At 37.6% G+C, this 27,821-nt stretch overlaps 3 protein-coding genes across 6 annotated transcripts in view; 2 read left to right on the top strand and 1 right to left on the bottom strand.

Moving 5' to 3' along the window:
- nf1a (neurofibromin 1a) overlaps positions 1–27,821 on the bottom strand; it is a 125,368-nt gene that overhangs the window by 37,590 nt on the left and 59,957 nt on the right. For all 4 annotated transcript variants that reach the window (XM_055148100.1, XM_055148102.1, XM_055148101.1 and 1 more), the window contains 2 exons: positions 27,613–27,759; positions 25,778–25,888 (listed from right to left, as the gene is read on the bottom strand). In XM_055148100.1, coding sequence (XP_055004075.1) covers positions 25,778–25,888; positions 27,613–27,759 — 258 coding nt within the window. The remainder of the gene's footprint in view (positions 1–25,777; positions 25,889–27,612; positions 27,760–27,821) is intronic.
- On the top strand, positions 70–8,030 carry LOC110156300 (uncharacterized). Its single transcript, XM_020920501.2, has 2 exons — positions 70–200; positions 5,182–8,030. Exon 2 carries the CDS (start codon positions 6,145–6,147, stop codon positions 6,718–6,720), a length of 576 nt encoding a protein of 191 aa, XP_020776160.2. The 5' UTR covers positions 70–200; positions 5,182–6,144; the 3' UTR covers positions 6,721–8,030.
- omgb (oligodendrocyte myelin glycoprotein b) lies at positions 16,970–23,225 on the top strand. The gene is made up of 3 exons (XM_055166824.1): positions 16,970–16,974; positions 19,835–20,047; positions 21,134–23,225. Exons 1-3 carry the CDS (start codon positions 16,970–16,972, stop codon positions 22,050–22,052), a joined length of 1,137 nt encoding a protein of 378 aa, XP_055022799.1. The 3' UTR covers positions 22,053–23,225.

Below are 27,821 nucleotides of genomic sequence, written 5' to 3'. Positions count from 1 at the left end.
TACAGTGAACAGTCATTTTGCTTCCTGTCAATGAGCCAACAACTGACGTGAATTTAAAAAAAAAAAAAAAAAAAAAAAGCAGTTCCTGATTTTAAATGTTTCAAACTTGACAAGCGCCTCTGCCTAAACCCACAATCACGCAGCAACGGCAGACCATGCACAGCGCTGAAGACACCGGAGCAACACCTGAACCAAACAAGGTAAGAAAATGCAGCATTAAATAATCAAGTTTTAGAGAAGATGCAAAACTGTGCAAAACTGTGTAAAGAATGATGATAATCCAAAACAAAACGTAATATATGGAATTGTGTAATCTCTCAGTCTATTGCAAAATTAAGATGTTCAGAGTTAAAATCCAAAAATATGACTTATAATAAAAAATTTGAATCATCCAGTTTGGCAAATGTTACAAATATTTACAAATTAGATACATTTCAATTGCAATTTCAAAGCCGAAAGACAGAATTTAGTTTGAAACAGACAGAAGTCTTTCATCACTCAAAATAAAAACAGAAAAAAACTAAATAGGGCAACTAAAAATCAAGCTTTATAATCTAAATGTCTTATATTTCTTCAGAATAAAATACAGGATAATAATATTAGTTTGGTCCATGTGTAGCAAAGAGACAAAAACTGTCCATATGTAAATCACAAAAATGTAATTCCTTATTAAATCATTTGCATTTTCCAGAATTCAAACCATCAAATCAATGAAGTTCTATGTTAAAGCTGCATTGTGTAACTTTTCTGTTGGGGGATCTGTTACCTGCTTGCTGCTATGGATACGTCATTGCTTAGATAGTTCCACAGTATGACATTAAACAGCTCTACTTTACATTTATTCAATTACAGATGGTTTTAGAGCTCAAAAATACCTAGAAAAACAGAATTCTGATTGTGAGCGGGGTCGCCTCTCCGCAGATCTGAGCTGTAACTCGGTCTGGTTTGGCCTACGTGAAGATACAAAAGGTTCAATACTGTACTGTGAAACGTCCATCAGAAAAGTTACACAATGCACCTTTAAATACAGACTTGCGTAATGTAGCTACTAAAAAGGCTACTTTAAAAAAACGACTGCAGCAAGTTAGTATCCTTATTTCTGTTCCTCAATCAGACCTAAAATTAACCAGCTCACAGCTCACTTCGCACTAGGCCAAAAGACTAAACAAGATTTGTGATTAAGCAATTTGTATTTTAATTACAGGTTGAGCTTCCAAGTTCAGATTGTAAACACGTCCAGGAGGGTTGACGAAAAGACTGACATTTGGAGTTACAAACTAATACAAGAATGACACTTCAGAACGTTGTTTTTATGCGGAATAAGTCTTAGTGGAGGAATAAGTGGAGGAAATTCTAGTTCTTCAAAAAAAATGCAGGGTTTGGGATTTGCTAAATGCTTCCACTCAAACTCTATTAACTCTCGATTAATCTGGTTTTAAGAAAATTGGGTCACTTCAAACTACGCAGTGCATTGTGGGATTCTCTCCAAATGATGCGGTTTTCAACTGGTGGGTGAGGATCTAAAAGGCGGTCGTGGGGAGATAGAATACATTTGAAATTACTAATGACTTTATTCTTAGAACGGAGTGTTAGAGAGTAGGAAGTTGAGAGTGAATCCAGTTTGATACTTATCTTTGGTAGTGACTTGCAGAAGGTGGTTAAGAATGCAGTAGTTAAGAATTGTAGGATTGAAACTGTTAAATCTACTACGACTAAATCCGGCCCTCAGACCTATTTTTGATCCTGCTGAATTGGCCTAAATGATCTTAAGCAGCACTTCTATCACTATTTTGATCACTGCAACCTCAATAAACATCTTGTTACAGTGTGACACAGGCCTAAACTTTGTGCTCCAAGGCTTTAATCTTGTTGTGGATGTCAAATATATGTAAAAAAGCGAAAAAAGTTTGGACCACCCCGAGGCAGAGCTGTGGTCATGAATAGTAATATTACCCAAAAGCTTAAAAAAGTGCACTATGTAACTTTTTTGCTGCCTGCTTGTCTCCATGGAGATGTTCCTGCATTGCCTGGAATGTTTCACGGCATGCCACTGAACTTGTCAACCAAGCACGCATTCAATTACAGATATCGCTAATACTACTTCCCATGATGATAAACACATTTAATTTCACTCTGCGGAACGCTCCAGCAGCATCCAGATCGGGGTTTGGTCAAGAGTACCTAGCTGGGGGTAACTCCTGAACAAACCCAAATCTGGATGCTGCCAACCCACTTTGCCGCTTTGCAAAAGATACAAAATAAGACATACTAAAACTATGCAAATATAAGAGATCTATACAATGTTAAGTAAGTCAAATATTGTATAGTGTAGTGTGTAGTGTGTAGTGTATAGTGTACAGTGTGTAGTGTACAGTGTAATGTATAGTGTAGTCTATAGTGTACAGTGTAAAGTGTATAGTGTAGTGTGTATAGTGTATAATGTAGATGTGTATAGTGTATAGTGTATAATGTAGTGTGTATAGTGTAGTGTGTATAGTATAGTGTGTAGTGTATAGTGTGTAGTGTATAGTGTATAGTGTATAATGTAGTGTGTATAGTGTAGTGTGTATAGTGTATAGTGTGTAGTGTATAGTGTAGTGTGTATAGTGTAGTGTGTATAGTGTGTGTATAGTGTATAGTGTATAGTGTAGTGTGTATAGTGTAGTGTATAGTACATAGTGTATAGTACAGTGTATAGTGTAGTGTGTATAATGTAGTGTGTATAGTGTAGTGTATAGTGTATAGTGTGTAGTCATGTGTATAGTGTGTAGTATAGTGTGTAGTGTGTAGTGTGTAGTCATGTGTATAGTGTGTAGTGTGTTGTATAGTGTGTAGTATAGTGTTTTTGTAGTATAGTGTGTAGTGTGTAGTGTGTAGTATAGTGTATAGTGTGTAGTGTGTAGTATAGTGTGTAGTGTGTAGTATAGTGTATAGTGTGTAGTGTGTAGTATAGTGTGTAGTAGTGTGTATAGTGTGTAGTGTGTAGTGTGTAGTATGTGTATAGTGTGTGTGTAGTGTGTAGTATAGTGTGTAGTGTGTGTAGTGTAGTATAGTGTAGTGTGTAGTGTGTAGTGTGTGTAGTGTGTAGTATAGTGTATAGTGTGTGTGTGTAGTAATAGTGTGTAGTGTGTATAGTGTGTAGTATGTGTATAGTTGTGTAGTAGTGTGTATAGTGTGTGTAGTGTGTGTATAGTGTATAGTGTGTAGTGTGTAGTATAGTGTGTAGTATATGTGTATAGTGTGTGTGTGTGTGTGTATAGTGTATAGTGTGTATGTGTGTATAGTGTGTAGTGTGTAGTGTATAGTGTGTAGTGTGTAGTATAGTGTGTAGTGTGTATAGTGTGTAGTATAGTGTATAGTGTGTAGTGTGTAGTATAGTGTGTGTATAGTGTGTATAGTGTGTATAGTGTGTAGTGTGTAGTATAGTGTATAGTGTGTAGTGTGTAGTATAGTGTATAGTGTGTAGTGTGTAGTATAGTGTGTAGTGTGTAGTGTGTAGTGTATAGTGTAGTATACTGTAGTGTATAGTGTAGTGTGTAGTGTGTAGTGTGTAGTGTGTAGTGTGTAGTGTATAGTGTGTATAGTGTGTGTAGTGTATAGTGTAGTGTGTAGTGTGTAGTGTGTATAGTATACTGTAGTGTATAGTGTATTGTGTAGTGTATAGTGTAGTGTGTAGTGTAGTGTATAGTGTAGTGTGTAGTGTGTAGTGTATAGTGTGTAGTGTATAGTATACTGTAGTGTATAGTGTATAGTGTATAGTATACTGTAGTGTAGTGTATAGTGTGTAGTGTATAGTATACTGTAGTGTATAGTGTAGTGTGTAGTGTGTAGTGTGTAGTCTAGTACATGCACTTTACGGTTAAACCCCATAAACCACAAAACCAAACCAAAGGGAAACTTGAGTTAGAAGGAAGCAGAGCTCGAACATTAATCACACTTTAATCAAAATCTGAAGGGGCACATTTAGCAAATCGCAAAGACTGCAGTTTTTGAAGTGCCATCGTTTCCTCCACAACTAAATCTAATCCTGTACTTTAGATCTGCACAAACATGTTCTGAAATGGGAGTCTTCAGTTCAGATTTCAGTCTTTTTGTTAATTCTTCTGGATGTGTTTAAAATGTGAACTAAATGTAAACAAAATCCTACTTTTAAATAATAAATTGCAAATCCAATCACAGTCACAAATTGCTTCAGTACTAATACAACTAGTAGAAGTAGGTAGCAAAAGCAGGTGGTAGTAGGTAGTCTGTAGTAGGTAGCAGCATATAGTAGTAGTAGTTTTAAAATTAGGTAAAATATTGTAGTTTAGTAAGTACACAGTTTGTCATGTCATTTGTGTATTCACTTCAGAGGAGAGGAAGTCACACGTTTCACAACAGCATCCCTCCCCTCCAGTGTTCAGCTCATTTCCTCCAGTGTTACAACGATCAAACCCAAGACCACACTGTCAGTTAGAGTAACCATGGTAACTACATACCATTTATTACAAATTGAAGATTGCATTAGCAAATTTGTGCATTTGAAATAAGCCCGATAGCACTAACTTTTAAAGAGAAACTTGTTATATCAATCGGGATCTGATAAAAAAAAATAACAGACAGATATCAGTTTTCATAAGTTCATCAGTTCAAAAAAAGGCCATATCCAAAGAACCTGAATTTTCTTTTTTATACAATGCAATTTTATCACTTATTCAAACTGAAAACAGAATTGTGCTGCTAAAACATTTCAAAATTGATACTTTGCATTGACCTCACTGTTGGGGTTTTCTGCATGTATCTCTGTAACAGAATGTCCAGCAGTTACCATGGTGACACAATACATACACATGCATACATCAGCAAGTGAATGCCGTCAAAAAAGGTTTAAAATAGTGTGAAAAGAAAACAACTAAAACAAAAATGTATTTAAACAGCACATTTTCACGAGTCTGATCAGTCTGAGAGTTTATGGTGCTGTTCAGGAGTTTGATTTTCAACTAAAAAAGATGCGAGCGATTAAACAGAAAAATGAGCTTGTGACTAATTTTATGTGTTTAAGCGCACATATCATCTCACCTGTAACAGTTCCACATTAAGTAAGTTCTTTATGTTTGGATTGTATTAAAATAAAGATCAGGTTATAGCTTTCTGCAGCCTTTCTGATGTCTAATGATTCCAATTTTGAATTTGTGTCCACAGACGATTTCCTGAAACAAGCAACAATGAAGGAATATAAAATGCTGTTCCACCTATTGGTCACTTGTTTATTGACGATGACGGAGGCGCAAACCCCCACGCCTGATCCACTTATGCCCGATCTCGCTCACAAGGAAACAACTCCGCATGCTCAATACCACACAGAAAGCAAAACGTCCGTATTTCCAGTGACTGAAACACCTCGACCCGTTTTAAGCGCAGCCCTCAACAGCAGGCAAACAACTTCAAGCACACATTTGAGATCAACTTCTCCAGGAATGAAAATTGATACACACAAAATGCAAATTGAACGCCAAATAACGACAGAAGAACCAACCAGTATACATACAGAACAAGTGACAACTAAATCAGTTAATACCGATTTTGGAACGCAATCCCCAACAATGCAACTTCCAACAACAGTTCTACACAAAACGACAAACCCACCAACTCTTCGACAAGTTGTTCCCACTACAAAATCATCCGGAACAACTGAGATTAATACTGAAAAACCGCCAACAAAATCAGTCACAGCTAAATCAGCTACCAGTTCTGGAAGCAACGCAATAGCAAACGCTAAAAATGTAGTGACAAACCCGGCAACTACTACCCAAGAAGCAAAGGTACTGACAACCGCAAAAATGTCTACCGAAAAAATGACAATGAAACCAGATGGGACGGATAAGACTACGACATCTTCTCAAAATGTAGTGACCTAAAAAAACGACTACTCCACTTGTTCCCACTGCTAAATTATCCGCGACGACTGAAACGACTTTATCTGCAACAACACAAGCGACAACAAAAGTTCAAAAACCTACCACCAAGCTTGCGAAGACCGACTATCCACCTGTGATCACGAAATTGCGAACCACAACCCCTACCGTATATGATGAAGATTACAGAAAGAAGTCAGTGAAACATGGTAAAATCGTAGCTGGAATAATTGGAACTGCACTGTTACTGATGATGGTTGGATTCCTGGTGATTTTGTACAAGAAACACAAACTTAAAAAGCATCAAATCGCCACCACAGATTGGGCAGGTCCGACGCCATTTTTGGAAACGGGATCCGAGAATAACGGTCACGTGACTTTGCGATCGGCCAACAGGATTTCTCTGACCAGTTTCTTGCCGCAAAGACTGTCCAAACGGCTGTCCCTTTTGGCCGAGTCCGGGGAGGAGATGCAGGAGATGACGACCTCATCTACTTTTGCGGGGAAAGTGGAGAAAAAAGTCGAGGAAAATGGCCCAAAAGCGAATAAAACTGAGAAAGCTCAAATGAACAAACCTGAGAAATTGGAAGTTGATAAAACCGAGAAATCTGAAATCTCAACAAAAACCGACGATGTGGTAGTAGTCAACGAGACGGACAAAAATGGCGAGATTAAAAACAATGACGGTCAAACTGAGAATGCTAAAACTGAAAAAGAGGAGGACAAAGCATCGGAAAATACACCGGCCGAACCTGCGACACCTGAAAACCCACCAACAGATACGAATAACGAAAACAAAGAAGAAACTGGAAAAGACGGAATGTAAAATATACTGGGAGATTCGTGAGTTTCAGTAACAGGACTTTTGACATTTTGAGGACTGTTTAGGACTGTTGGCTGAAATAACCGCATTGTTTTTAAGTGTTTATCGCTATGGAAACTGTGCTCATTTTAAAATCACTTGAAACCCACAATTAGCCAGAAATGGTGGAAGCTATGTAAAGAAAACAACAACAACAACAACAGCTACTACTAAATGGGTTATTTCAAAGTTCTAGCGATGGAGTAAATCTGTGCATGTAAATAAACAATTTTTCTATAATAAATGTTAGAAGCACATGTTCGCTTGGTTTTAAAAGGAAGGATTACATATTTATATAAAACCCCAAAGAACTGTGATAATTGGTATGCTAATTAACTGTTATTTACCTATTAGTATTTTTTAAACACTTTTTTGTGCTTATTATGATTTCAGTGAATGTACAAAAACATCTATTGTAATCCCACAACTTTAATGGGAAGAAAATCGTTAAGGGCTTCATACTTGTACTAATATTTAATACGGCCTTAGACAAAAATGCGTTGAAAGTATTTTATAAATACTAAAAAAAAAAAAACACGTATTATCCGTTCTACTATTTGCTGGCTATTAATAAGTGTTACAGAACTTTTATTTTTACAAAGCTGTTTTGTAGTTAGATTAAAAGGTGCACTATGTAACTTTTTCATTGAGAGTCCGTTAGTCGCTTGGAGATGTCATTGCTCTGCCCGGAATGTTCCACAGTACGAAGTTAAACAGCTATAGCTCAAAAATAATAAACTAAAAAGGCATTCTGGTTGTGAGCATGTTCGCCTCTCCACAGATCTGACCTGTAACTTGGTCTGGTTTGGTTTCCATGAAGATAGAAAGGTTTAATACTGTATCATGAAACATTTGGATGAGTGTTGTCTTTTTTTTTTTTTTTGTTCCAAGGAAATAAATGCTGTTTTCTGTCTCTGCGCTGGTATCGGTTCATATTGGGTATCGGCAGGTATTTAAAACTATAGTATCGAAAATGGTATCAGAACTGAAATAACTAGATCAGATCCCTAATTTCTGTACTAAAGCATTTTTGTTTGTCATCTTGACTGAAAACCTTATATAAATGTATTTATTCAACTCAAAGCATTCATTGTTTTAATATGTACATTTTATATTTTAGCATCATTTGAAATGTTCTTTTGACTAACTTCCCCATTTTTTTTGTTGAACATACTTTTGCAGATTTTTTTTTTAACCCTATGAGACACGATGACTGTATTTTCCTTATCTGTAGCTGTAAATAATAAGAATAATAAATTATGAATGCATTTGAATACATGGCGTTGCTGTCTTTGTGATGCACGGTTGAACTGAGAACAGAGTTAGAAAGTGAAAACAGGAACAGGAACCTTTAATTGTCTAAAACCATGATAAGAGAGTCTTTTAAACCAGGCTTGTGATTTTAAATAATACATATATACATAGATACAGGTCCGTCGACAGAAATCTGGGGGCCAAGAAGCCTCACATGGGCCCCCCTCTAATATAAATTAATATGGTGGTTTTTCAGATTCTAGAGACACTTTTCTCTATTGAGCACATTGTATTTTGCCATGAAATATCCAAAAAGTAAATCCATAAATGCTGAACCTATTTTCAATTTGTGACTAAAGCCAAGAACTCACGATATTACAACATAATTTTACATTTAAACTATTTTCATTTTAGCCACCCCCCCCATCTGTATTAAATAAGATTGTCCTGTAGAATGTTATGATGTCATCTATAACCCAGCAATAGGAAGAGGGTCCAATTTGGGGCCCCTAAAACAGATCCCAGTTGCCCCCAACCTGTTGCATACATGCATACGTACATACATACATACGTACATACGTACGTATGTATGTATGTACGTACGTACGTATGTATGCATACATGCATGCATGCATACAATAATTCACAGAAATGTAACCCAGGAGCTGGTCTAGATGCTTTAGTGTCAATATAGACTGAATGAAGCTTAGAAATGTTATGATATTTGTTTTTTTTACTTACTATACATACATTTATATAATTTATGTCTTAATGATGTCAGTCTCTTACCATTTTTAAATTGCTACTTATTTCGAAGTTAATTACATTTTTATTTATTTTTTTTGCTATTTGTTATTGTAATATAATGTGGATACTGTGTCCAAGTCATTTCCCTTGTGGATCAGTAAAGTTTGTTTAAGTCCAAGTCTTAAGTTTAAATATTTGAGTTAGTGGCCAAAATTAAATTCATGTTAAATCTAATGTTACTCAAAATAATATCACTAAAAAAAGGTCAGATTTAGGTTACTGAATTGATTATGAGACAGAAATGTAAACATTTCCAATAATATCACAGATGCAATATTTGAAGCTGCATTACCTGTAAAGTATGGGGGGTGGATCTTTGTTGGGTGGGAACACTATGGACAGACTCCGGTTAGAGAATCTTTATCAGCTTTATTCAATGCAAGTTCAAACAAGTGTGTGTGGTCTGAACATCAATAACGCACACGGAACAAATACAAATGTCCAATCTCCCCCACGTCTGCATCGGAGTGAAGCAGAGCCGAATTAATTGAGAGCACAGCGCTGACTGACTGTGCACTCCCTGCGCGCATGAAGGGGCCCTCGCAGGGGCTCCGCAAAACTCACTAAGCGCATGATGGGACCCTCGCGAGGGGGGGCTCTGCAAAGTCACTTTCGACCCATAGGCTTTCGGACATTACCCACTTTTCAAAAGGAAGGAAGTATGTATTTAAATGAGCTATTCATTCATAGCTCTCAAAACTCAGTCAACCATGACATTTTACATTATTTTAAGCCAAAATCTAGATGTATTTGAAATTGTCGTACAGCAGATGTCAAGCTTGAGAATTTGACCATTTTAAAGAGCATATATAACTCTATTTTCTGATCTATGTTCTAATGTAGTTTCCTAATCACAAACACATCTGGAGTTATGTTTTGTTCCATTCAAACATGTTTAGCACAAAAACCCTGCACATTTAGGCTGAGTTCTTCTCCCAAACAGAAAACACGCTGTTCCACTTTGTGATGTCATGTGGTAATACAAGAGGTGCTCCACTGTGTTTTTAAACTCTATACACCTTCACTAGAATCATTTGGTTTTGGATTTCAGGCCTGGACTTGAGAATCTCTACTGAACAAAAGGTAAAAAAGAGCTGTTCACTTGAAAACTACAACTTCATGACATCACAAGGAGGAAAAGAGCATTTTGAGCTTTGGGGATGTAGACAGATTAATAATAAAGAGTTACTCAAACATGTATGAATAAAACAAAACACAACTCCAGGTCCGTCCTTGATGAGGTAACAACATTATAACATGGCTTAAAGCTCACAAGAGTCTGTTTTGTGTAATACAGGACTTTTACAAACACTAATACCTGCATTAGTCATATAAAGTGCTTTCCAGATGCTTTACAAATTTGGTGCATTATTCATTCTTACCACCACCAACTCACACACACACCTCACTCTTACAGGACACTGTTGGGGACATGTTTTGCCTGAGGACCATAGACTGTACATATAAATGGACATAGCTAACCTGCTAGCTGCTATCAACTCCAGCTCCAATTCAGATTGTATTGAAAAAAACGTCTCCACTCTCTCTGTAACTGCTGCTGTCAGGTTCCTCATTTTGGTCTTAAAATGTTCATATTAACCTGCTCTACATGATCCTGTTTTTATTTCACAATTTTGTCTGTAAAATAATTGCTTGTCCTAATACAGAACTGTGTTCTAAATTCGACACAAAGACAGTTTGCCACAGACGCCCCGTGTGGCACCTGGTCTCTCATCCAACTACTAACCAGGTCCAGCCCTGCTCAGCAACAGAGATCAAGCAGGTTTTAGCAGATTAGCAGAAGCCCTACATTGCTTCATCAGTCACTGGGCCTCATTAATGAAATGTTCTTAAGAATAGATTTGTATTTAAGGTCTTCTTTTTGGCATTTTTGGCATTCACAAAACTTTCTTAACTGAAAATGTTTTTCTGGAAGAACAAATCCAACAAACTGTAAGAAGCACTCGTAAGAACAAAAATTCTACTGTTTTAGATTATTATTATTATTATTCTGATAATGCAACAAAAAATTCAAATTTGTGATTGTAAATTATATATTTTCTTAGATTATTTCCTATAAACATATGACTATGTGATCTATTAACATTTATGTTTTCTAGAGTCTGTCTATTGGGTCTAACAGACTTTCTCCAGGCTGCAGTGGGCCTCAGTCTGTCCCAGCCCCAGTGCCTCCATATGGGCTATTCACCGCAGGTCCAATCACAGAAAGCGCAATAAATACGACAAAAGCGGCTGTTTATTTCAATAAGTTTATGACTTAAGTATTTCTTCACTGAGTGTGTTCATGTGAGTTTGGACATTTGAAATCGGCGCTGATGCGGTAAAACAGCATTTTTGTTCACCCTCCCTTGTACTTTCATGTGTCATAATACTAAACCCATACTGGTCATATTTGGAAGTTCAGAGCGTTCCTAACCAAATATATTCATCTTCTTTGTAAATGAAATGTAAATGTTCTTGGTGGTGTTTGTAACTGGGTGTTGGTGAATTAGGCGTAACTGTCACTTAAGAAGGAATTTGCAATCTTAAGAACGCTTTGTGAATCTGGTGCAGTGTTCTCTCAGCATCTTCTTAAAAAGGAAGTTACAAAAACATGTTTTAAAAAAGATTTATGAAAGAGGCCTGTTGTTATCAGGATAGTTCAAATCTCTGTCTACATGATTTTGTCTTGTAGCTTAGTTAGAGCCCTGAACAAACCATTGAAAACAAAGAGCATTTAGGCCCCTTTAAAGAGCACTACACCCAGACACAGAGGATCACCTTGTTTTCCTCGCCTGAGTTATTGTTGCCCATTGAACCTAAACACAAAATGGATTTTCTTTACTGCTGAGTAAAAACCTCCCTTAGATCTACGCCCATCGATCGTAAAAGTCCTTTCACTTCTGTGGCCTTGAGTAAGACTGAAGTGGTTAAGAAAATATTATAAAACTGTGCAATTATTTAGTCGAGGTTTAAAATGTGTAATGTGGAAAATGTGAACTTTAAATGTGCACTGTGTAACTTTCCTGGTGGAGGCTCTGTCAAATACTCTTCTCCATGGAGATGTTATTGCTTTGTGAGGAATGTTTCACAGTATGGCATTAAACCTTTCTATCATCATGGAGACTAAACCAGACCAAGTTACAGGTCAGATCTGCGGAGAGGCGACCCCGCTCACAGTCACAATGTCTTTTTAAGTAGGTATTTTCATGCTGCAAAATCACCTGTAATTGAATAAATGTAAGATAGAGCTGTGTAATGTCATACTGTGGAACATTTCAGGCAGAGCAGTGAAATATCCATAGAAACAAACAGGTGATGGACCCCCAAGCAAAAAGTTACACAATGCACCTTTAACCTTGTCAGCATTATGAAAATAATATATAGATTAGAAACTCAAACTTATCTCAGTGTGCACTCATTTGTCAGTCTGAAAGCCAGAGGATCAGTTCCAGGTCAGACCAGATTAGGGGTGGGCAATATCTTGATATTTCAAATATATCGAGATATTTTTTTAACAAAATGGATTATGACATTTCGTATATATATTGATATAATGCTTATATTTAATTCTGATTTCGCCGTTTTGCTCGTTTGCCTTCTCTGTGCTCACCCCCACGCTGTGTGGTTTCAAGTTTCGTTTCTGTAAAATGTAAACAACTGTACACAAAACTGCATTAAACACATTATAATATCAAACAAACATGTGGATCCATTGTGGTTATGGGTTATATGTTGTAGAGTTTATTTATGCAGAAGATTTTGATTAATAATCTGCTGCAGTGTAGAATTTTTATAACAGTATTCAAAAATGTTGTGTTTGATCTACACAATGGCTTGTGGGATACCTCAAAGCTACTTACCACTGGTTAGGAACTTTCTGAGCTTCCTCTGCTAAAGGAGCTCATGGTTATTGTTATCGTATGGTTAACAGAGTTAATGCAAAGATGAGCTTGAGTCATTTTATTCTTGAATGAAAAGAAGGCAATAATATTTTACAGTTAAATTATTATTTTTGTAATGCATTTTGTTACTGTCGCAGAAAACACTTTGTTGCTCCATGAACTGTCTCCCTCTTTGCACTTCAATCAAAAAAGACCTTGTGGAATTTGGCAGTTTTGTTTTTGCAGAAGCTTTAGGGGGGTTATTTTTCCTGTACAGATAGAGATATATATCACATATCGAGATATAGCAATATATAGCAAAATATATTCAAATAAATTTTGCTCCATATCACCCAGCCTTAGGCCAGATCATGCTGCTGTTGTGTCATTAGACAAGACACGTCACCCAAATTGCCCAATCTGAATGTCGTGTGAGATTGAGAAGTCTAAAGGTCAATGGTGTAGATTGACGCCATAATTGTTCAGAAAACCAAAAAGTCAGAGAAATATATGAACTTGTTAACAAATCTGAGTATTTAAAAATATTATAACTTGAACTCATCAGTCATGTGTGTAAATAAAACATGTTTTGTCCTGTGTCTGCTAATGTTTCTTACCTGCATGTTTGAATGTATGCACTGTACTTTCTGTAAATGAATAAATCAGTAAACAAAAATATTTAAAACTGTGATAAAGCTTGTGCATCACATTTTTCACAAACAAGACAGACCTAGAGGATCCAAATAAACCTAAAATCTTACCAAAGACAAGATGATATATATATTTTTTTTTTTCCAAAACTCTCCTCACATACCCCCTAGGTCATTAAGTGTACTCATATGTGGTGGATCCGTACCACAGTTTGCATTCTAGTGTTAATAAATCTATACATTTGGCTCTGTGATATTTTGTTTTGAACAGCACCTCACTTTGTTCTTGGCATCTGTTACTTCTGAGCTGTGTGTAAGAATGAGAGGAAGTGGCCCAGGGCTGAGTCAGTGTCACGTCTTGACATCGCACTTAATATTCTGCCTGTTTAGGGGTTTTGGGTTAAACGTGTGAAAACTCTCCCTGCCTATTGTGGTTTCTCTGACATAGACAGAGGAGGAATGACTAACGTATAGAGGGGACATTGAGATGTACAAAACACCACCAGGGGACACAATGGCTGAAGAGAGAGGTGGAGTAAATGTTAAGTGTTGTTGCTGCCACCTGCTGTCATTAAACTGACTGAACGTTTCATGATAATGTGTCTTTTAAATAGAAGTCTGTAACAGTAAAGTGTTTTTGAGGAGGAAAACAGGAGTCGATACACTGCAAATTTCTCTGATCCTGCCAAGATTTTACAACTTATATGAACTTATTCATCTTGTTTTCAGATTTATTATCAACTTACTGGTTCTGAGACGCTTTATTCTAGTCTAGAGGTCGTCTATTTTACGATAACTTGTCAAGTAAAATTATTTTGCTGCCTCGACAGATAATTTCACTACTTTATTGTCATTTCCTGGTAGATTTAAGTGTTTATAACTTAAATTTTGGCCATGCTTTTTTCACTGTATATGTGTTCAGAATAGAATTAAAAGGCAACAGTTAAATTGCCAATTGTGTAGTTTTGTTATTTCACATTGTTCAGACAAAGCACCACTGTTGTAGACAAAAAAAGAGCTCTTTCTGGATGCTCACTGGAGGAAGATGACATGATTACTACAACTACAGTCAACATAGGATCTTTAAAAGAACTATACGCAAGATTTAGATTTTAAATGTCATAAATATGCCCCACATGTCCCTAGAAATTAGGTAAACATTTTCAAATCAAACACACCGTGGCTCCTATTGACTTTACATTAGGATCTTTTTGCCCCTCTCTCTGTTCGTGCAGCTGTGAGCCTCGTCATTTTGATCTTAAATGTTCGTATTAACCCACGACACATGATCCTGAATTTTTCTTTTCGCTATTTTGTACTTAAATCAAGATATTAACATAAAGACCGGACCAATCAGACGCCTTTATTCCCGCTCTACATGGTCCTGAATTTTTCTTTTCACTATTTTGTCCCTAAATCGAGATATGAACATAAATAACGGACCAATCAGATGCCTTCGTTGCCCGAGGTCGCTCCCACTAGCATTTGCAACAGGTTTGATTGACAGCTCATGCATTTCTTTCCCCTTCCCGCTAAAAGTTACCTTATTATTCTCAAGAACCACCGAAATACCGCGGTCCGTGCAGAATGGTGCAGAGCAGAGTATATGCCGCTCTCCGGTGAGAGGGGCAGGCACATTTAATGACCTCATGACTGGGTGTTGTGGTTGCTATTAGGGCTGGGCGATATGGATTAAAAACATATATCTCGATATATTTTGCTATATCTTGATATACGATATATATCTCGATATCTGTACAGGAAAAAATAATCCCCTAAAACTACTGCAAAAACAAATAGGCCAAAGTCCACAAGGTCTTTTTTTTATTGAAGTGTAAGAGGTCGGCAGATCATATAGGAACATTTAAGATTACAAAAAACCCTAATTACATAAATCATAATTTAACTGTAAAATAAAAGAAATAATACATATTTCCTTCTTTTCATTCATAAATAAAACAACTCAACTCAAGCTCATCTTTGCATTAACTCTGTTATCCAGACCAGAACCATGACCATGAGCTCCTTCAGGAGAAGAAGCTCAGGAGGTTCATTATTTTAACAGATCCATGTTCCTCACCAGCGTCAGGAGCTGTGAGGTTTCCCACAATCCACTGCAGATCAAACCCAACTTTTCCAAACACTATTGTACAAGTGACACTGCAGCAGATTATTTATTAAAATCTTCTGCATAAATAAACTTTACATGACAAAACTTTCCAACATATAAAACATAATGACTACGAGCTACATCAGCCCGTTTGACATTATCATGTGTTTAATGCAGTTTTGTACACATGTGTTTACGTTTTACAGAAACGAAACTTAAAAGCGCATGACTCATTTGAATAAACAGTGCGTTTCTTGTGCCGCTCGTTTGTTTCAACTTCTGTCGTACTAAAGGACAGGATTCAGTGGGATATGAGTGTTCTTCTGTTAGGATGTGCTGCTGATGGTCTAGTCTGTAAATGGTGGAAAATGTTCGTGGTGCTAGAAGTTTTTCACTGGCACCAACTTTCGGGGTTCATGGCGGTAGTGAGGAGTGAGACGCATGCGCGGGCAACGGCAGAGAAGGCAAACAAGCGAAGCATTATAAGCATTATATCGATATATACGATATGTCAGAATCCATATTGAGTTAAAAAAATATCTCGATATATTTAAAATATCGAGATATCGCCCACCCCTAGTTGCTATAATACTCGCGGTCGCTCCTGTAACCGTTAACATCAGAAGCTTCATTTGAGTGGAGCTGAACACTATGGGTGATATCACACTCGCTTAGTCCACTTCTTTAATACAGTCTATGTTCTCAAGACAATTATCCAATCAGAAAGCAGAATGAGCCTCACATGAGCCTCTCATTTGAGTTGCCAGGTTCAGCGCTGAAATCCAGTGTGTTTAAACCTTAAAATTTCTCTCTGATCTGAACGGTCACTCCCTAAACCCCAGCCCCTGCAGTCAATCATGAATCAGTGCTAGTGCAGCCTCTGCAGCTGCAATTCTGGAGGTTCTGAGGTTTCACATGAGACCTGTTCTGTCCATAAACTGAGAATGAGAAACACTTGTCCATGTGTCCTCTATCTGCAGGTGAAGGCTCTGGGGACACAGGTCAGTTGTGATTCTAATACTTTTGTGCAGTGTATTGGTAGAGACTATAAAAGTGGACGCTACATACGGTACCTTTAAGTCAATTAAGATCTATGACTCGTATTGTGTTTTTAGTACTCATCTTGCTCCTTTTAACGCAAATTAAAAACAAAGCAGTCGTCCAGCGAGTCTCAAATCCAAAGACACACAGATGCCTGATCAGCAGAAGAGGTGCACTTTTGCTGCAATTCTCTCCCCTCTCTCCCCCTCCCTCCTCCTCCCTTCTTTCTCTCTCTCTCTCTTCCCTCCCTTTCTCCTCTCCCTCTCTCCTCCTCTCCTCTCTTCTCTCTCTCTCTCCTCCTTCTCCATCCCAGCACATGCACAGCTGCACCGGGACAATGCAGACCCAAAGGCGAACTCCAACAATCCCATAAAAAAACACAAACCCCAAACGCCGCCTTGATCCGACCCCGTGGAGGCGACGGAGCTCTGCCGCATGGAGGGATGACTAAGCAAGGCTGAAGAAACATGAGGTGAGTGATTTTAGCGGCAGCAGCCTTAAATCGCAGGACATTTCAGTATTTCTGCAGGGAGTTGACACCGATATCCACTTCGCGCTTTGCCAAATCTACGGACTACCTTGATTTTAAAGCGCAAACACAACATGAGGTGCTGTTTGGATGAATCAAAAGCAATGAAAAGGAAATAGGTTAATACAAAAGCAGCTTTGAAGCAAGTTTGGCCGGGGCATCTGCAGCTACATTGCATGGAGCTCCACTGCAGTAATAGGGGCCATTAGAAAATAATTGGCTGAACTTCAAAACACGTGACAGGCTTTAAAATAACACTGGCACACATTATAGATACAGTATATAGGGCTGGAGATATTACAGAAAATGCCATTATGTTTTTTTTTTTCTTCATCCTGATTTTGGCTTTTGATTCTATTTTATTTTGTCATATTATAAACAAATAATAAAACTGATTTCAATATTCTGATATCAATTTAATAAGAATTTCCCGAACATAACAAGACTTTTAATAATTGAAATAAAATAGCCAAATTTTTTCCTCTAAAGTCTGAACTGTGCTCCAAATCACAAGCTTTTACATTCAAAAGACCCAAAGCTGAAACTGAAACCGTATTTGTAAGAAAGAATTTGTTCTTAATTTTATGCCTATTAAAAGTAATAAATAAAATAAAATATAATATGAATAAAAATGGTTCTTCAGACAGCAAAAAGCTGCATTTTAAGTTTGTTTGATTAGAAAAATACGCTAAAATATACTCCCAAGCAGGGCCATTGACAGATATTTTGGGGCCCGGGGCAAGAAACCTAACATGGGCCACCCCAGTACAAATTAATAGAGAGAGGTTCCAATTCTAGGCCCCTAAGACTCTGGGGCCCGGGACCTCCTGCTCAACTCCCCTCCTCCCAAGTATATATTAGAAAAATATTTTGTACATGGACAATATCATCTTTTGAAATATGCTAAAAATACTACAGTCAATGTCTTGGTTGAGGTTAAGGTGTAATACAAAGATAATGAACACAAAGTTACAGAACGATCAATTTTGTTTCTTTTCTACATTATACTAAATGTTAATTTCAACTCATTCATATTGATTTGATTTAACAGATGCCAGGAATCTGTCCCAGCTGTTTATATTTTTTTTATAAGCCAATATTAATGAATACAGATGGGGGAAGCTAAAATGAATACTGTTAAAATGCAGTGAGTTGTAAGGCTTAATCACTAATTGAAAATACCAGGTTCAACATTTTGTGAATTTACCTTTTGGATATTTCGTGGCAAAGTACAATGTAATCAATAGGGAAATTTGGCCCTTACCAACCATCTGACATTATCTGTATGACATGATCGCATTCTAGAATCGCAAAACCACCAAGATTCTCTTAAAATACACAAACATGCTCTTATGTATTCAGCAGGGGGGCCAGAGAGAAATGTTTCTGAAGTCAAGTGAAGTTCGTAACCTTACAGGCCCTTTTGTTTATACTGCACATTCCCACACATGTGCTGCATAGACTAAAACACCTCAGTATTATTGGCTCTACAAAGCTCTATTGGAACACACTTCATGAAGGAAATCCTCAGAGACTGGTCCTGGAATTGGTTCAGGTCGATTATTCCCAAATCAAATCCGAGCTGTCCGTTAAATGCACCTCTCCCTGTCGGAGCAGCCTAAACTGGGGCGCTACATGTTAACAAGCGCTGGTCTTTTACTGGAGAGAAGAGACGACAGATCAGTCATATGATCTGATTAACTCATATGTCAACAATAGGGCTAACGGTAAACACACGCTAAATCATACATGTCTTTAACAGGTTAGAACACAATATTTAACCTGTCACAAATGGTCACATTTTTATATAGTTTATATATATAAAGTAGCAATAGTAGTAGTAGTAGTAGTAGTAGTAGTAGTAGTAGTAGCATTAATAGTAGCAACAGTAGTATTAGTACAAGTAGTAATAGTACTAGTACAAGTAGTAGTAGTACTAGTAGAGGTAGAAATGGTAGTAGTAATAGTAGTAGTTTAAGTAGTAGTAGCAGTAGCAGTAGTATAAGTAGCAGTAGTGGTAGTAGTGGTAGTAGTAATAATAGTGGTTTAAGTAGTAGTAGCAGTAGCAGTAGTATAAGTAGTCGTAGTACCAGTAGCAGTAGTAGTAGTAGTAGTAGTAGCAGTAGTAGTAGCAGCACTAGCAGTAGAAGTAGTAGTAGTACTAGTAATAGGAGTAGTAGAAGTAACAGTAGAAGTAGTAGCAGTAACAGAAGCAGAAGAAGAAGTAGTAGCAGTAGTAGGAGTAGTAATAGTAGATGTAGTAGTAGGAGTAGTAATAGTAGTAGTAGTAGATGTAGTAGTAGAAGTGGTAGTAGTAGCAGTAGTAGTAGCATAGCATTAGTAGTAGCATAGTATTAGTAGCAGTATTATAGTAGCAGCAGTAGTAGTAGCAGCAGTAGTAGTAGCAGCAGTAGTAGTAGCAGCAGTAGTAGTAGCAGTAGTAGTAGCAGTAGTAGCAGCAGTAGTAGTAGCAGTAGTAGTAGCAGTAGTAGCAGTAGTAGTAGCAGTAGCAGTAGTAGTAGCAGTAGTAGTAGCAGTAGTAGTAGCAGTAGCAGTAGTAGTAGCAGTAGTAGTAGCCCCCCCCCCCAACATGAGTGTATGTGATGTGGAAAAGTTACATAGAATTGAACAGGAAATAGAAAGTAAATTGTGCATTATATGAGGACTTTAAAAGTGACGCATTTTTACGACTCAAGGGAACTGCACGTTCACACCAGCTCTTCTACTCTTCTCCTCCTCCCCACTTCCCCTTCTCTCTCCCTCTCTCTATCTCTCTGTCTCTCTGTCTCTCTCGCCCCGGTAGAGCGCTGTGGTTGCCCGGCTGCCCTGCTCCGGCCCTGTGCCTGCTCCTCCTGGTTCTCCTGGGGCTCCTGGGGGCCTCGGTGCTGTCCATCTGCCCGGCCGTGTGCCACTGCAGCCGGGGACATCGGGTGGTGGACTGCTCCTCGCGGGGTCTCACCAAACTGCCCCCCGGTCTACAGCACAACATACGATTCCTCAACCTCTCCTTCAACAGGTGACAGACAGATCCAATGTGTTTTTGTAGTTCACGTTTTTTTTTTTTTTTTTTTAGTGCTGTGGAATATTCTAAGTATCTCCATTAAATGTGCACAATGAGTTTAAAAGCGCTTTTCGCAAATCTTTTGCCGTCGTTCAACTGCAACAACTAGCATGCTAACAAAATTGGGCACTGTCCCTTTAATATACAACATGCTATCAATAACTCGAATTACAAAGATTAATATATATTGAAAATCTATTTTATTTGTGTTTAACAGAGAAAAAGTAAAATAAATTAAATTGAAACTCTTAACTGCTGAACCTAGTTTTGTTGCTTTGACACTTTTAACTTTAATACATACACTGGAGTATTTGTTTAACCCTCCAAGCAAATTAAAAGGTGATGTCATATGAAAGTTCATTGTGTAACTTTTCTGGTGGAGGGTCTGTCAAATACTTTTCTCCATGGAGAGTTACTGCTACATCTGGATTGTTTCACAATATTAAAACTTTCTATCGTCATGGAGACCAAACTAGACCAAGTTACAGGTCAGATCTGTGGAGAGAAGGGATGTAACGATATCCAAATCTCTCTATACAATATTATCACGATATGCATCTCCCTGTATAATATTTATTGCGATATTTTGGAGTGGCAAATATAATTCTAGATAGGACACTTGTTTGCTTTTAGAATACCTTGACAAGATTTTTACTGTCAGAATCCCAAGAAAACAAGTAAAAAACATATTTTTTTTACAGCTCTCGAGATTACTGTGATACTTCTGAAGATACGATATCACAATATTTCAGTTATTGTTACATCTGTAGTTCACTCACAGTCAGAATGTCTGTCTTTCTAGATATTTTTGAACTATAAAACCAATGTCATACTGTGGAACATTCCCAGCTGAGCAATGACATATCCAAAGAAGCAAGCAGGTTACACAATGCACCTTAATATTGATCAATTTCGAGTATTTATCAACAACCAAATCAAGTCTCTCAATATTCATAATACAATCTCTCATGTTTCATTCATGCATTCCTGTACAGTCCAAATTACATACATTTACTCTGCATTTCTCTGTATTCACTCCAGTTTACAGTCCTTGGACAGCCAGCTGAGCCACTATGCCCACCTCCGCACCCTGGACCTGTCCTATAACCGCCTCCAGACCCTGCCCTCCGCTCTGCCCCGATCGCTGTGGGACTTCCGGGCCACGGGGAACCACCTGCGCTCCCTGGACAAAAACGACACCGCTTACCACTGGAACCTCAAAACGTTAGACCTATCCGACAACGAGCTGGAGCGAATCGTATTCATAAACAACACTCTACCTGGGCTACAAGTTTTGAACCTTAGCTACAACCGATTTTGGACCGTTCCCACCAACATGCCGCACAATCTGGAGACGATAGACCTATCTCACAACTTCCTCGTTCAAATTCTGCCCGGATCGCTGGATAGACTACCCAAACTGAATCGCTTTTTCTTGCATAACAATAAATTTTCTTGGCTTCACGAGGGAATATTTGACAAGCTGGCCACTTTGGAGATCATGACTTTGGGGGACAATCCTTGGGCGTGCGAAGAGGAAGAAAACATGACAAAACTCTTAAAATGGGCAGAGCAAACCCGCGCCACAGTATTTGGATGCCCGTGTTACACGAAACCGGTTTGCGGGCGCTCGCATCTGTCAACTTCGGACGCAGACTGGCATTCGAATCTCTTCACCGAGCGGCCGTACTGGGTCAGCGAAAGGACTGTGTTGGCGACGCCGAGCTATAGGGTGAAGTCGGCCATGTTCGAAAGCGGGATTTTTCAGGACAAAGCGAATGACTCCACGGAGGTTACGGAGTCTTCAAGTTCAGCCACGCAAACAAGCACAACAGCAAGGCCCAACATGGAGACCAAGAAAATACGCAATTCGAGAAATAGTGGGGATGGACTTGAGGTTCAAAGTGTTAGCATTTTAATGGTACTACTGACAACAATATACAGTTTCAATGGGTGCTAAAAAGAATCAAATAGAATAATAGATCAGCCATAACATTATGATTAAAAGGATTGTTAAAAAAAAAGAAAAAGTTTATTGATCTAAAAACTAGTATTGAAACTAAAAACTAATTTGTGCAGGTATCAATAGTGAAAGTCAGCTTCACAGGGCAGATATGAACCTTTCCTGAATAGTTTTAGAATGATCTTGAGTTCTATCAGAACAAGTTTAATATGCATATGGACCAGAATAGTTATCAAGTATCGAGTCTATTCTTCAGTGTCTCGAAAACTCTACAAGGACCTAACGTACTTCACATTACAAGTGAAATTAAAATCTATTTGATGGATGGTTTCAATAGAGAATCAACAAAACCTGACCAACCGGTAGTTGCCAATTGACCACAATAACATAGAACTGAAAATCTTAACAATGGTTTTTGGTTTGGGAGGTTAACAATGAGAAGTTTGTACTGAGGAGGAGGGCTGAACGCTTTTGGAAAAGTATCTAAATTGTGTTTCTTCAAGCATTGTGTTTAGATTTGTGGATTATGTCTTAAAAATAGGTTTTGTTCAGTGTGCAAATCTTAAGGCGAAGTTCTATAATAACATTAATAGGGCATAACCTGAGTAATCGTGACTAGTCGACAATTAAAACAAACTTTAAATGGACTATACGGACTCTAAAACACAAACAACATTTTATCAAAATATTATCACAATTTTGCATCAATAATACACTTTATTCTTTAATATTTTAAATCTAGAAGCCTTCAAGTCATCATATTTTTACCTAAAATATGTATTACTAAGATGAATGTAGGCTACTATAGACTTTAATATAAGTATATAAGTATAAAATAAGTAAGACTAGCCGACTACTAAAACAATGGCATCCCTAAACATAAACATTTGAGAAATGACCGCGATATGAATTATGATATTATAAAATAACCAAATAACAAAGCATTTTAGAACATGTTTGTATACATATAAAAAAGAAGGAATAGCAGGATATTTTGAGGATAATGATAATAACTGGTTGGCAATCTGTTATTTGCAACCACTATAGGGTGACCAGAATTTCAAAATAAAAAACTTGGTTGGCAATAATAAAATTGTGAAATGAGTGCGTAATTAATAGGGATGTAACATTATCCAAAATGTTGTGATATCGTATCGTCAAAAGTCTCACAATAATATCGAAAGCTGTCACAATATATGGAAAAGTCAAATGCATTATTTTATAGTAGCAACAGCTAAAAACATAGGGAACTACATATCCCATGATTCATTTTAGTGCAGACAACATGAAGAAATATGTTTTTTACTTTCATTTTTGGGATTATTGATGATTCGCATCAGTCTTGTCAAGGTATTTTAAATGCAAAAAGGAAACTATCTACAATTATATTAACCACTCAATAAATATCGTACCGTGAGATTTGGATATTGTTACATCCCTGATAATTAAGAAAAATTGTTCTTTTCTGTATTTTACTGAAACAAATAACAATTTATGCCTCTCTTGACTGTTGGCAGGTCAAATTGGTCAAAAATAGAGACATCTAGGACATTTCTTGTATAAAACTGGGACAAATCACTGGTTTTAGATAAATCTGTTGGGACAGCGGACACAGGGCTCAAAACTAGTATACACAAAAATGCGTAAACAGAGATGTCTGGTCACCCTAAACCACTAAAACTGCCATTTAGTTTCATTTGCGACCAATGACAAAAGACAAAAAAACGATCCCTTTGACTCCAACTTTCTTCTTCTCCCATTTTGACTCGATACGTAATGTTATGGCTGATCTGTTTACAAAAATCTATGTAGCTCCTTTAGCTAATTGTTATGACTGTTACTGCCTTCTGTCACTACCGTACAATACTCCAAGAGGCTGAAAAATAAGAAACCACATTAACAGATATCTATATACACGTTTGAACTGGTGAAATGATGCTAATGCTACCGCTAATGCTACCGCTAATGTTGCTAATGCTACCTTGCTTCATCTGCACTGTCACATTCCATTGGACAAAAGAAGTTGTTGTCTAACCAACTGTAAAAAAAAAAATAATAATAAAATGAAATAAAAAGTAAGCCAGAACAGTTATCAATAAAGGGCTACGTTAATAAAATAGCAAAAATTGTGGGTTTGATTTCCAGGCAAGCGAGCACACATTTTATAGGTGGAGTGTTTCTATGGGTTTAGTAGAGGACACTGCATAGTAATAAAGTCTTAAGGCACAATACGAATAGCAGATGTTATTCCAAAAAGAAGAAGCTGTTTTTCACTTTAATATACCCAAAAGGTGCCCATAAATATTGACAAATTTCCTCCAAATTTCCTCCAAACATTTTGCTGATTTTTCTACCAACTACCAAGGGTTACCAGATTTAACAAGAAACCAACGACCAAGTCACTGACAAAACAAAAACAGGTAACACTTTATATTAACTACACCTTATTTAGCCTTAATAAAGCATGAACAAAGACTTAATTAATAATGATTCACACTTACTAACTAACTTAATTACTAAATGAACTTAACTTAACTTGCACTTAATTCGCCTGTGCTGTAAATAGTAACTCAATACTTCTTAATTACTCATGAACTAACCATTTGCATGTTTACAAATGCATATTTAAGTTCATATTTGAGCATTTATTAATGATTAGTAAACTATGACAGAATGATTTACTAATAATACAATGCAATGATCATTCAGGCAGCTGTTATCTGTTAGTTAAGTCTTTCTGAGAGCTTTTCTAAAGTGAAGACTAATTATGTTTATTAAGCATTTGTTAAGGTTGGTCAAATTTCAGAGAAACAATAATGCATTACTAGTAAATCATTCTCTCATGGCTTACTAATCATTAATAAATGCTCAAATTTGTGCTTAAATATACATTTACAAATGCACACGCAAATGGTTAGTTCATGAGTAATTAAGTAAGAAATACTTATGAGTTACTATTTAAAGCACAGGCAAATTAAGTGCAAGTTAAGTGCTAATTCAGGTAGTAATTAAGTAGTTACTAAGCGTGAATCATTATTAATTAAGTCTTTGTTCATGCTTTATTAAGGCTAAATAAGGTGTAATTACTATAAAGTGTTACCCAAAAACAAAATAAGCCCAAAAAAGAAGCAACTAGAAGAACGCAGATTGTGCATATATCTGATCTTATATTAGACAGAATTATTGTCTTAAAACAGGTGATTTTTTTGGGTTTAAAATGAAAAAAAAAACAAAACAACAACAAAACAACAACAACAGGAGCAAGCCCAAGAAAAAAATCCAAAATTTCCAAGCAGCTTTCCAAAAACAGTATGTCCAAATTTGCTATTAAGAGGCATATTTAGCAACTATGACACAACACACTTAAAATAAACTGGGTAAACACAAGAGAATCTAATAGAATCTTTTTCAAACCTAAGTTGCCACACACAAGATCTCAGCCCTATTTCCTTTGTCACACACAGTCCTTGGTATGTTTTGCATTGTTTTTTAACTTTACAAGCACAACTACTTATACAAACTTATCTTAAATTATAATGCAATAGCAATAAAAAATAGAGCACCCCCTATATTCTGGATCGATCAGTATTGTATCCATATGCTCATTTGGAAAGAAGCAAGAGCCTTTATTCAATCTATAACCCATTAACCCATTTTATGTCATACACACTTCAACACAGAATATTCTAACATAATGCAGCCATCCAGTTGTCCACACTTACCTTCGGGCCACGTAGTAGAAGACTGGGTTGCCTGTTTTTGACGTCCCAGCCTGGTAGAAGATATTTAAAGTCTTCAGCGCTTTGAATTCCTCTTTTTCATGAACCTGGTGTCTGTGGCACAAAAGCAGGCAAGTTTTGAGCATCTATATAAAGAAAAAAAATCCATCTGCCCTCCTCTGCATCATGACTCTCTCTTCTACAGGATCAGTGTCCCTCTGATGCGGCCATTTAACTTTCAGCATTGCATACTGCTGTTGTGTTCTTGAGCAAGGCACTTAAAGGTCCTATATTACACAAAACTGACTCTTGTGATGTTTAATCCAATGTTAGAATGTTGTTACCTCCCCAAAAACATACCTGGAGTTGTGTTTTGTGTTTTCATTCACACAAGTTTGAGTAATCCTTTATTATAAAGATGTATTTCTAAAGTTCAGACTGTTCTGTTCCACCTTGTGATGTCATGTAGTGGTAGTTTTCAGGTTAACCAGGGCTGAAATTATCCAAATTGATTGTAGGGAAGGGGTATGGAGTTTAAAAAAAACAGTTGTGCACTTACTCAGCCTAAATATGCAGGGTTTGTGTGTTCAATATGTGAATGAAACAAAACACAACTCTGGGTATGTTTCTGATAATGAAACGAAAATGAAATGTTATAACATAGATTAAAAAAACATCAATAACTAGCATCCTTCTCCTTGATTCCTCTTCTTGATTCTGTAGGAAATGAGTGAGGAAGTCAAGCCCACAGAGGAGGCACAGGAAGGAAAGAGGAGCAGAGGAGAGAAGAGCAGAAGAGAAGGGGAGGCACCGGGAGGAGAGAGAAGTAGAGAACAGAGGAGCAGAAGAGAGAGGAGAGAAGAGCAGAGGAGACAAAGGGAGGAGAGTGGAGCAAGAGGAGCAGAGTAAACACAGGGAGAAGAGAGGAAGAGGAGAGAGACAAGAAGAGCAGTGGAGATACAGGGAGGAGGAGAGGAGCAGAGGCAGAGGGAAAAGAGAAGAGGAGAGCGAAGCAGAGCAGAGAGTAGCAGAGGTCAGAGGACCAGAGGAGAGAGGACCAGAGGAGAAAGAAGCAGAGGAGAGGAGAAAGAAGCAGAGGAGAGGAGAGAGAAGCAGAGTAGAGGAGCAGAGGAGAGACAGGGAGAAGAGAGGAGCAGAGGAGAGAGGCGCAAAGCACAGGAGCAGAGGAGAGAGAAGCAGAGCAGATTATCAGAGGGGAGAAAGAAGAGGAGAGGAGAGAGAGAGAAGCAGAGCAGAGGAGCAGAAGAGAGGGGAGCAGAGGAGAGAGCAACTGAGGATGAACGGGACAGGCATTTCCTCAGGTGCTGGTTCTGACAAAAATCAAAAATCAAAATGATCCTATACTAAGGATTATTTCAGAACTTCAGATCAGCATCTTTATTTTAAGGTGTGTTCAACATATTTATAAAATTAGTTTTAAAGTCAAATTCGGGATTACGTCAAACGTGCTTTGCTGCTGTCCCTGTACTTGTGTAGTTTTTTTTTATTGATGTGTGTCTGCTGGACCCTCGCTCAGGTTTCCTCTGTGGTTTCCTTCCCTTGTCTCCTCTGAGCTTTGGGACACTGCTGCTTAATATGGAGCATTTGATTGACAGCTGGAAAATGGAGGATCGAGGAGCGGAATCAAGGAGAAGGAAGCGTTGAAAGAGAAATGAGATGAGAGGGTGAGGAGAACACCAGGTGGAACAGGTTTCACAACTGCCATCTACTGGTGAAAAAAAAAACATTTGCAGACGGTAGATTTAAGGGTAGTGCAACTAAGCAACGAATTAACATGCACCAATAAGAGTAAACAGAAGGAAGAGGAGAGTGGTTACCTGGTCATGAACTCCTCAAACTTGGAGCTGGTGAGGTTGAGGCTGGACCAGTGCGTGTCAGCCACTGGTTTGTGTTCGGGAGGTCCCAGATAGGCCAAAAGAGTCGCCATCTTATCAAAGGGACGTCTGCCTACTGCCTTATGGTCCCTGCGGAGAAGTAAAAGTGTTCAATAAAATGCTTCATGAAAACGCCTAAATGCATTTGCAGC

This window comes from Boleophthalmus pectinirostris, unplaced genomic scaffold (genome assembly GCF_026225935.1).
Source record: "Boleophthalmus pectinirostris isolate CB_2022bp ecotype Guang Dong unplaced genomic scaffold, ASM2622593v1 HiC_scaffold_9, whole genome shotgun sequence".
Classification (NCBI taxonomy): Eukaryota; Metazoa; Chordata; class Actinopteri; order Gobiiformes; family Gobiidae; genus Boleophthalmus; species Boleophthalmus pectinirostris.
This window is presented reverse-complemented; position numbering and strand designations above follow the sequence as displayed.

What these genes read in the sequence shown, in the direction of transcription:
- LOC110156300 (XM_020920501.2), top strand. Translation starts at nt 6,145, where the DNA reads ATGATGGTTGGATTCCTGGTGATTTTGTACAAGAAACACAAACTTAAA.
- omgb (XM_055166824.1), top strand. An exon ending in CTCAACCTCTCCTTCAACAG is followed by an intron (nt 20,048 to 21,133) that starts GTGACAGACAGA and finishes TATTCACTCCAG; the next exon opens with TTTACAGTCCTTGGACAGCC.